Source organism: Salmo trutta, chromosome 2, assembly GCF_901001165.1.
Source record: "Salmo trutta chromosome 2, fSalTru1.1, whole genome shotgun sequence".
Lineage (NCBI taxonomy): Eukaryota > Metazoa > Chordata > Actinopteri > Salmoniformes > Salmonidae > Salmo > Salmo trutta.
In genome coordinates, this window is record NC_042958.1 from 71,151,452 (window position 1) to 71,162,674 (window position 11,223).

At 43.3% G+C, this 11,223-nt stretch overlaps 1 protein-coding gene across 5 annotated transcripts in view; it reads left to right on the plus strand.

Annotated features, from left to right (window-relative positions):
- pagr1 (PAXIP1 associated glutamate-rich protein 1) overlaps positions 1-11,223 on the plus strand; it is a 36,434-nt gene that overhangs the window by 16,830 nt on the left and 8,381 nt on the right. For all 5 annotated transcript variants that reach the window (XM_029713740.1, XM_029713733.1, XM_029713749.1 and 2 more), the window contains exon 3: positions 9,738-10,059. In XM_029713740.1, coding sequence (XP_029569600.1) covers positions 9,738-10,059 — 322 coding nt within the window. The remainder of the gene's footprint in view (positions 1-9,737; positions 10,060-11,223) is intronic.

The following is an 11,223-nucleotide window of genomic DNA, read 5'->3' on the forward strand; positions in this document are numbered from 1 at the left end:
ATTTGTCCGTCGGTCTGGCAGATGGTAAAGTGTAATTTATCACTCCAGAGAACACGTTTACACTCCTCCAGAGTCCAATGGCGGCGAGCTTTACATCCCTCGAGCCAACGCTTGGCATTGCGCATGGTGATTTTAGGCTTGTGTGTGGCCACTCGACAATGGAAACCCATTTCATGAAGCTCACAACAAACAGTTCTTGTGCTGCCGTTGCTTCCAGAGGCATATTGGAACACGGTAGTGAGTGTTGCAACCGAGGACAGACGATTTTACGCACTTCAGCACTCGGCGGTCCCGTTCTGTGAGCTTGTGTGGACTACCACTTCGCGGCTGAGCTGTTGTTGCTCCAAGATGTTTCCACTTCACAATAACAGCACTTAAAGTTGACCGGGGCAGCTCTAGCAGGGCAGAAATTTGACGAACTGACGTTTTGGAAAGGTTGCATCCTATGACGGTACCACGTTGAAAGTCCCTGAGCTCTTCAGTATGGGCCATTCTACTGCCAATGTTTGTCTACGGAGATTTACATGGCTGTGTGCTCGATTTTATTCACCTGTCAGCAAAAGGTGTGGCTGAAATAGCCGAATCTGATCATTTGAAGGGGTGTCCACATACTTTTGGTGATGCAGTGTAGCTCAGGCAGTAGGAAGCTCTCTCATCCATTTATATGCAGAGGATACAGTCTTATACTCAGCTGGCCCCTCCCTGGATTCTGCGTTAAACGCTCTGCAACAAAGCTTTCTCTGCCCTTGACCTTGTTTTGGAGGTGTTCAGAACAAGGTTATGTGGATCAGTAAGAAGAATGCTCCAAAAAAACAAACAACCGGTGTCATTTCTACCTCTGAGGGTTTAGAGCTTGAGGTAGTCACTTCATACAAGTACTTGGGAGTATGGCTAGACGGTGCACTGTCCTTCTCTCAGCACATATCCAAGCTGCAGGCTAAGGTGTAATCTAGACTTGCTTTCCTCTATTGTAATCACTCTTTCACCCCAGCTGCCTAACTAACCCTGATTCAGATGACCATCCATAGATTGGCAGGTAAGGGTGCTCTTAAGCAGCTTGATGTTCTTTACCATTCGGCCATTCAGATTTGCCAACAATGCTCCTTATAGGACACATCACTGTACTTTATACTCCTCTGTAAACTGTCCATCTCTGTATACCCGGCGTGAGACCCACTGGTTGATGCTTATTTATAAAACCCTTTTAGGCCTCACTCCCCCTATCTGAGATATCTACAGCAACTCTCATCCTCCACATACAACACCCGTTTTGCCAGTCACATTCTGTTAAAGGTCCCCAAAGCACACATCCCTGGGTCGCTCCTCTTTTCAGTTCACTGTAGCTAACGCCTGGAACGTGCTGCAACAAACACTCAAACTGGACAGTTTTATCTCCATCTCTTCATTCAAAGACTCAATCATGGACACTCTTATTGACACTTGTGGCTGCTTTGCGTGATGTATTGTCGTGCTTACTTTTTTGCCTTTCGTACTGTTGTCTGTGCCTAACAATGTTTGTACCATGTTTGTGCTGCTACCGTGTTGTGTTGCTGCCATGTTGTGTTGTCTTAGGTCTCTCTTTATCTAGTGTTGTGGTGTCTCTCTTGTCGTGATGTTTTTTTTCCTACATTTTTATTTTTAGTCCCCCGTCTCAGCAGGAGGCCTTTTGCCTCTTGGTATGCTGTAAATAAGAATTTGTTCTTAATTGACTTGCCTAGTTAAATAAAGTTGAAATAAAAATATTAGCATCCAGGCCAGGAGCTAGTACTTGATACACAGCCTTTAGCCAAGATAATTGCTGACAAATGCTTCTTGTAGCCGTCAATGACCTTGCTGCACCTTTCTACTGGCAATTTGTCCCACTCATCAGCTGTGTTTGAGGGGTGCTTAAGCCAGTATACCACGGCTAAGGGTTGTTCTTAGGCACGACACAACAAAGTGCCTGGACACAGCCCTTAGCCGTGGTATATTGGCCATACATCACAAACCCCAGAGGAGCCTTACTGCTATTATAAACTGGTTACCAACTTAATTAGAGCAGTAAAAATAAATGTTATGGTATACGGTCTGATATACCGTGGCTGTCAGCCAATCAGGATTCAGGGCTCGAACCAACCAGTTTATAATTTAGTTTAGAGTCTAGACCAACTGCTACCATAGGTTTTCTATGGGATTCAGATCTGGACTCATTGCTGGCCACTCAAGAACAGTCTAGCATGAAAGACCCACAACCTTCGACAGAAACCAAGGTTTTGGACACTGGGTTGAACATTGGACTCCCAAAAAACCTTGCACATTCAAGGCCCTCCGCACCAGAGGTCGCAAAGAAACCCCACTGCATTATCGAATAGAGGTCGACCGATTTATGATTTTTCAACACCGATGCCGATTATTGGAGGACCAAAATAAGCCGATACCGATTAATCAGCCGATTGTTTTCTATTTAAAAAAGTTATATATATATATATATATATATTATTTGTAATAATGACAATTACAACAATACTGAATGAACAATACTCAATGAACACTTATTTTTATTTAATATAATACATCAATAAAATCAATTTAGTCTCAAATAAATAATGAAACATGTTCAATTTGGTTTAAATAATGCAAAAACAAAGTGTTGGAGAAGAAAGTAAAAGTGCAAAAGCTAACGTTTAATTTCCTTGCTCAGAACATGAGAATATATGAAAGCTGGTGGTTCCTTTTAACATGAGTCTTCAATATTCCCAGGTAAGAAGTTTTAGGTTGTAGTTATTACAGGACTATTTCTCTCTATACCATTTGTATTTCATATACCTTTGACTATTGGATGTTCTAATAGGTACTTTAGTATTGCCAGCCTAATCTCGGGAGTTGATAGGCTTGAAGTCATAAACAGTGCAATGCTTGAAGCATTGCGAAGAGCTGCTGGCAAACGCAGTAAAGTGCTGTTTGAATGAATGCTTACGAGCCTGCTGCTGCCTACCACCGCTCAGTCAGACTGCTCTATCAAATCATAGGCTTAATTGTGATATAATAACACACAAATACGAGCCTTAGGTCATTAATGTCAAATCCGCAAACTTATCATTTAGAAAACAAAATGTTTATTCTTTCAGTGAAATACGGAACTGTTCCGTATTTTATCTAACGGGTGGCATCCATAAGTCTAAATATTGCTGTTACATTGCACAACCTTCAATGTTATGTCATAATTACGTAAAATTCTGGCAAATTAGTTCGCAACGAGCCAGGCGGCCCAAACTGTTGTGTATATACCCTGACTCTGTTGCACAGAACGCAAGAGAAGTGACACAATTTCCCTAGTTAAAAGAAATTCATGTTAGCAGGCAATATTAACTAAATATGCAGGTTTAAAAATATTTACTTGTGTATTGATTTTAAGAAAGGCGTTGATGTTGATGGTTAGGTACACATTGGTGCAATGACCGTGCTTTTTTTTCGCAAATGGGCTTGTTAAATCACCCGTTTGGCGAAGTAGGCTGTGATTCAATGATAAATTAACAGGCACCGCATCGATTATATGCAACGCAGGACAAGCTAGATAAACTAGTAATATCATCAACCATGTGTTGTTAACTAGTGATTATGTTAAGATTGATCGTTTTTTATAAGATACGTTTAATGCTAGCTAGCACCTTACCTTGGCTCCTTGCTGCACTCGCACAACAGGTAGTCAGCCTGCCACGCAGTCTCCTCGTGGAGTACAATGTGATCGGTGTCCAAAAATGCCGATTACCGATTGTTATAAAAACTTGAAATCGGCCCTAATTAATCGGTTGACCTCTTATCGAACCTCCGCCATGTTTGATTCTTTGAATGCTTAATTAGGTCGTCGGAAAACCTAGCGCTGATCTGCATTGCCAAAGAACTCTCATTTTGTTTAATCTGCCCACAGAACAATATAGCAGGATTTAGGCATGTTTAGGTGGGATTTCTTTCAGATGTTTACCTACTACCAAGATCAGGTGGTTGCTTAAATTCATTGTAGCCTAGGTCTAATACACTGAACAAAAATATTAATGCAACAATTTCAAAGATTTTACTGAGATACAGTTCATATTATTTTTGTTTTTATTTAACCTTTATTTAACTAGGCAAGTCAGTTAAGAACAAATTCTTATTTACAATGACGGCGTGCCAAAAGGCAAAAAGGCCTCCTGCGGGGACGGGGGCTGGGATTAAAAATAAAAAATAAAATAAAAAAATACTTAAAGACAACAACAGTGTGGCAGCAACACATGACAACACAGCATGGTAGCAGCACAAAACAGGGTACAAACATTATTGGGCACAGACAACAGCACAAAGAGCAAGAAGGTAGAGACAACAATACAACACGCAAACTGTCAAATCAAATGTTATTGGTCACATACACATGGTTAGCAGATGTTAATGTGAGTGTAGCGAAATGCGTGTGCTTCTAGTTCCAACAGTGCAGTAATATGTAAAATTCACAACGACTACCTTATACACACAATGTAAGGGGATGGAGTAAGAATATGTACATATAAATATATGGATGTGCGATGGCATAGGCAAGGTGCAATAGATGGTATAAAATACAGTATATACATATGAGATGAGTAATTTAGGATATGAAAACAGTGTCTTTATTTAAAGTGACTAGTGATACCTTTTTATTAAATCCATTTAAGTGGCCAGTGATTTGAGTCTGTATGTTGACAACAGCCTCTCTGTGTTAGTGATGGCTGTTGAACAGTCTGATGGCTTTGAGATAGAAGCTGTTTTTCAGTCTCTCGGTCCCAGCTTTGATGCACCTGTACTGACCTTGCCTTCTGGATGGTAGCAGGGTGAACAGGCAGTGGCTCAGGTGGTTGTTGTCCTTGATTATCTTTTTGGCCTTCCTGTGACATCGGGTGCTGTAGGTGTCCTGGAGGGCAGGTAGTTTGCCCCCAGTGATGCGTTGTGCAGACCACACTACCCTCTGGAGAGTTTTGCGCTTGAGGGCGGTGCAGTTTCCATACCAGGCGGTGATACAGCTTAACAGGATGCTCTTGATTGTGCATCTGTAAAAGTTTGTGAGGGTTTTAGGTAACAAGCCACATTTCTTCAACCTCCTAAGGTTGAAGAGGCGGTGTTTCGCCTTCACCACACTGTCTGGACCATTTCAGTGTACGCCGAGGAACTTAACTTTCCTCCTTCTACACTGCTTTCCTGTTGATGTGGATAGGGGGGTGCTCCCTCTGCTGTTTCCTGAAGTCCACGATCATCTCCTTTGTTTTGTTGACGTTAAGTGAGGTTATTTTCCTGACACCACACTCCGAGGGCCCTCACCTCCTCCCTGTAGGCTGTCTCGTCATTGTTGGTAATCAAGCCTACCACTGTAGTGTCGTCTGCAAACTTGATGATTTGAGTTGGAGGCTTGCATGGCCACGCAGTCGTGGGTGAACAGGGAGTACAGGAGAGGGCTGAGAAGACACCCTTGTGGGGCCGCAGTGTGGAGGATCAGTGGGGTGGAGATGTTGTTTCCTACCTTCACCACCTGGGGGCGGCCCGTCAAAGTCCAGGATCCAGTTGCACAAGGCAGGGTCAAGACCCAGGGTCTCAAGCTTAATGATGAGTTTGTAGGGTACTATGGTGTTGAATGCTGAGCTGTAGTCAATGAACAGCATTATTACATAGGTATTCCCCTTGTCCAGATGTGATAGGGCAGTGTGATGGCGATTGCATCGTCTGTGGACCTATTGGGGTGGTAAGCAAATTGGACTGTGTCTAGGGTATCAAGTAGGGTGGAGGTGATATGATCCTTGACTAGCCTCACAAAGCACTTCATGATGACAGAAGTGAGTGCTATGGGGTGATAGTCATTTCAGTTACCTTAGCTTTCTTGGGAACAGGAACAATTGTGGCCATCTTGAAGCATATTGGTACAGCAGCCTGGGATAGGGATTGATTGAATATGTCCGTAAACACACCAGCCAGCTGGTCTGCGCATGATCTGAGGACGTGGCTAGGGATGTCATCTGGGCCGGCAGCCTTGCGAGGGTTAACACATTTAAATGTTTTACTCATGTCGGCCATGAAGAAGGAGAGCCCACAGTCTTTGTTAGCGGGCCGTGTCGGTGGCACTGTATTGTCCTCAAAGCGCACAAAGAAGTTGGTTAATTTGTCTGGGAGCAAGACGTCGATGTCCGCGATGGGGCTGGTTTTCTATTTGTAATCCGTGATTGACTGTAGACCCTGCCACATACGTCTCGTGTTTGAGCCGTTGAATTGCGACTCTACTTTGACTCTATACTGACGCTTTGCTTGTTTAATTTCCTTGCGGAGGGAATAACTTAGAGGCCAGGTCATGAAGGAAGGCTTGCTCATTAAAGTTATTTAGCAAGCGTCTATGACAAATCAGGACAGGTCGTTTCACTGAGCAGCCATTACAAACACAGGCTGTAAAACAATGATCACTAAGGCCATTACAGAAAACACCAGAATGATACCTACCACGATTATTTGTGAGGACAACATTGAGGAGAGTATCCTTTTCTGGGTGTTTGGAGCCATACCTTGTGGGGTTGGTAATAATCTGAAAAAGATTTAGGGAGTCCCATTGCTTTAAGTCTTGGTTAGGTGGTTTAAGCATGTCCCAGTTTAGGTCACCAAGCAGGACAAATTCAGGCTTAAGGCAGGTAGGGTACAGGCCAGTGCTGATTTGAGGACGATAACACCCAGCAACAGTCAACGAAGAGCTATTTGAAAGTTGAATCCTTAAAACCAGCGAATCAAATTGTTTGGGGATTAACTTGGTGCAGAAAACCCAGGCTTTTACGAGAGCAGAAATCAGTGAAACAGAGCACAAGTCAGAATTGGGGCTAGCAACAGTAGATGGGCCAGGGTGTACGTGCACATTTCCAGATATCATCAGCAGTAATACAATCAAGGCACGGCAGAGGACAGGGAGGGCTATGCAGTGTTGATTTATAACATTTGAAGATACAGCCGGCGAGAGGTGGTTTAGAATAGGATGCCAAATGCCTGTGTAACCAATAGAGAGTCAGAGTCCAGAGTGTAGGAACAAACAGTCTGTCCCACAGTTGGGTAAACAAGAAATATCATAGTCAACAAAGCACACAGGAGTCATGAGGCAGATAGCAAAATGCACAAGAAAAAAATATATAATGACCTGGGGCTAGCCATTGTAAGTTCAGAGTCACTCGCCCCAACAGTGCATGTGTGCTGGAGGCGAGCAAAAGCTTGGGAGAGAGGGGGGAGTGTGGTGGGGGTACCTGTACCAGACTGGGAGACAAGCCAGGGCAGACCGTGAACAGATCGCCCGGTGGAATCCAAACAGCAGTGCAGCAGGCAATGGGAGTCGGTGTCATACCCATTTTGGAGAAGCTTTTACTTCTTTTGGCAGATTTCTTGTAGAAAATGCCAGTGGATGGTTGCTGAACAGCAGGGGGAAGGTTCAAGGCCTCTGGATTTGGGTGGAGTTACCTGTCATTTGTTGGGCTCAAAGGCCTCGACACCTCTCACTTCACACCTCAGTACTAATTGAAGTTGTATCTGGTCTGTCTCAGTTCCAGGTTGGATGGTGTCCTTGGTAGTGTTAATCCTTCCAGGTAATTTTGTCCAAAATTAGGTTGTAGGTTTCGAGTTTTGATCTGGAGTGAAGGTTATGCTATGGAGAGTAGCATCCTGTATATGTCCCTGCCGAAAAATTCAAGTTTCTTACTCCAAATCTATCTTTTTGCAAAAAACATGTTGAAAAATGTGAGAGCTCACTGTCTCTCTCTTTTTCTACTCATATAAGGCAATCAGTCAATTGAAATAAATTAATTTGGCTCTAAATCTATGAATTTCACATGACTGGGAATACATATATGCATCTGTTGATCACAGATACCTTAAGGTAGGGGCGTGGATTAGAAAACCATTCAGTATCTGGTTTGACCACCATTTGCCTCATGCAGCGCAACACATCTCTTTCGCAAAGAGTTGATCAGGCTGTTGATTGTGGTCTGTTGAATGTTGTCCCACTCCTCTTCAGTGCGAAGTTGCTGAATATTGGTGGGAACTGGAACACGCTGTCGTACACGTAGATCCAGAGCATCCCAAACATGTGCAAATCGTTGACATGTCTGGTGATTATGCAGGCCATGGAAGAACTGGGACATTTTCCGCTGCTAGGAATTGTGTACAGATCCTTGCGACATGAGGCTGTGCATTATCATGCTGCAACATGAGGTAATGGAGGCAGATGAATGGCACGACAGTGGGCCTCAGGATCTCGTCACAGTATCTCTGTGCATTCAAATTGTCATCGATAAAATGCAATTGGGTTTGTTGTCCGTAGCTTATGCCTGCCCATACCATAACCCCACCACCACCATGGGGTTCACCCACACGTCTGCCATCTGCCCGGTACAGTTGAAACTGTGATTCATCTGTGAGGAGCACACTTCTCCAGTGTGCCAGTGGCCATCGAAAGGTGAGCATTTGCCCATTGAAGTCGGTTACGACGCTGAACTGTTGTCAGGTCAAGACCCTGGTGAGGACGACGAGCATGCAGATGAGCTTCCCTGAGACGGTCTCTGACAGTCTGAGCAGAAATTCTTTGGTTGTGCAAACCCACAGATCATCAGCTGTCCGAGTGGCTGGTCTCAGACGATTCCCCAGGTGAAGAAGCTGGATTTGGAGGTCCTAGACTGGCGTGGTTACACGTGGTCTGCGGTTGTGAGGCCGGTTGGACGTACTACCAAATTCTCTAAAACAACGGCTTACGGTAGAGAAATTAACATAAAATTCTCTGGCAACAGCTCTGGTGGACATTCCTGCAGCCATCATACCAATTGCATACTCTCTCAACCTGAGACATCTTTGGCATTGTGTTGTGTGACAAAACTGCACATTACAGAATGACCCTTTGTCCCCAGCACAAGGTGCACCTGTGTAATGATCATGCTGTTTAATCCGCTTCTTGATATGCCACACCTGTCAGGTTGATGGATTATCTTGGTGAAGGAGAAGTGCTCACTAACAGGGGTGTTGAGGCTCCCGAGTGGCGCAGCGGTCTAAGGCACTGCATCTCAATGCTAGAGGCGTCACTACAGACTCGATTCCAGGCTGTATCACAACCGGCCTTGATTGGGATTCCCATAGGGCAGCGCACAATTGGCCCAGCATCGTCCGGGTTAGGGTTTGGCTGGGGTAGGCCGTCATTGTAAATAAGAATTTGTTTTTAACTGACTTGCTTAGTGAAATAAAAGGTTAAATAGAATTACAGAAAAGCTTTTTGTGGGTACGGAACATTTTGGGGATCTTTTTACATTTTACGTTTTCTATTTAGGGCCTATGCAACCATACTAATTATGGATTCATAGTAATTAACTTCTAATTTACACATCTGTCTTTACTGTTCCCTTGCCAAAGTCACACATCGCCACTGGCCTCTCGCCCACCCCACCGAATACCCGATTCGAAAAATAACGACAGATTGCGGCAGGATGATATTTCACAAAAGTGGGAAAGGTGTCATAAACAAGACATGCTCGTATTTAGTTTTTCCGTAATTTTTTCCCAAAATTTTATTTATAGTTATTTCATTTATACTTGGGATATCGTTTTGTAACAGGAAAGGTAAAAATAATAGCTGGAAGGCGTCCTTGGATGAGTTTTTCATGGTTGCAAATACCACCGCAATTCAGGAATGACACACTAACTTACTAACACACATGCATGCTTCTGTCCGATTTATCTGTTTTTTCCAGATGGAGACAAAGGTGGAGATGCGATGGAAGGAGAGGGGGAGATGGAAGCAGACAGCAAGATGGAGGGAGGCGATAGAAAGCAGGTGGAGCGAGAGTGGGAAATTACCTATAGCGATGACGAAATCGAGGACCCCAAAAACTGGATGCCCCCTCCTGACGAAATCAAAAGACTGTATGAGCTCCTTTCAAAAGGGGAGAAGCTGGAACTGAACTTTGTACCCCTTCCTCGAAGACCGCCTACACCTGAGAGGACCCCCTCGCCCGAGAGGGATGATGAGGATGAGGCGGCAAAAGAGAGGGAGAGGGAGGATAGAGAGCGCAAGTGAGTTGTGTATTCATTTATATCTAAGGTTGGTTATGTTTCCTTCAAGCTCTGGTCCAGGAGGACTACGGTAAGCAGTTGTGTTCATTGCGGTACTCAATGGAAAACCAAAATGAGCAGTTCTTATTGAATAAGTCTAGGGGCTCTATTTTCAAACACACTTTAGTTTGCAATTGCGTCATGTAAAAACTGGCGCACTGGCATTTTATTAAAATATCACGAGCAGCAAAACAGTCAAGACATTCCCCTTTTTTATTTATATTGGGCATTATTTTTGTCCAGCTTCTGTGAAAAGTTTGGATGCCCAATGCATGAAAGGTGTTAGCGACTATGGAAGCGTGTTTAGGAACAAGTTATTTAACGACTTATTGTTTTTCGTTGATAATTTTGTAAAAAAATGCATCTTCCACTTTCTTTTGTTGAATCGTGGGAATTACGATCACTGTCCAAGGTTCTGGATCCGCTTGTAAGATATATTTGCCTGTTTTTTTTGTTTTTCAACCTTTCATGTTGCAAAGTCACTACTGGTCATTTCAATGGCGATGGTAGGCTATTGCTACAATGCCTTCAGAAAGTATTCACACCTTTTTACTTTTTACAGATTTTGTTGTGTTACAACCTGAATTTGAAATGGGATAAAATGTATTACACACAATACCCCATAATGTCAAAGTTTAATTATGTTCTTCCAAAATGTTCCAAATTAATTACAAATGATAAGCTGAATTGTCTTGAGTCAATAAGTATTCAACCCCTTTTATGGCAAGCCTAAATAAGTTCAGGCGTAAAAATGTTCTTAACAAGTCACATAATTAGTTGCATGGACTCACTATGTGCGATTTAATAGGTTTTAACATGATTTTTGAATGACTACCCTAGTCGAGCAGTGAATTTCAAAAACAGATTCAACCAAAGTAGACACTAAATATCCCTTTGAGCATGGTGAAGTTATTAATTACACGTTGGATGGTGTATCAATACACCCAGTCACTACAAAGATACAGGCATCCTTCCTAACTTAGTTGCCGGAGAGTAAATAAACCACTCAGGGATTTCACCATGAGGCCAATGGTGACTTTAAAACAGGAGTTTAATGGCTGTGATGGGAAAAACTGAGGATGGATCAACAACACATTCCACAACATGCATCCTGTTTGCAACAAG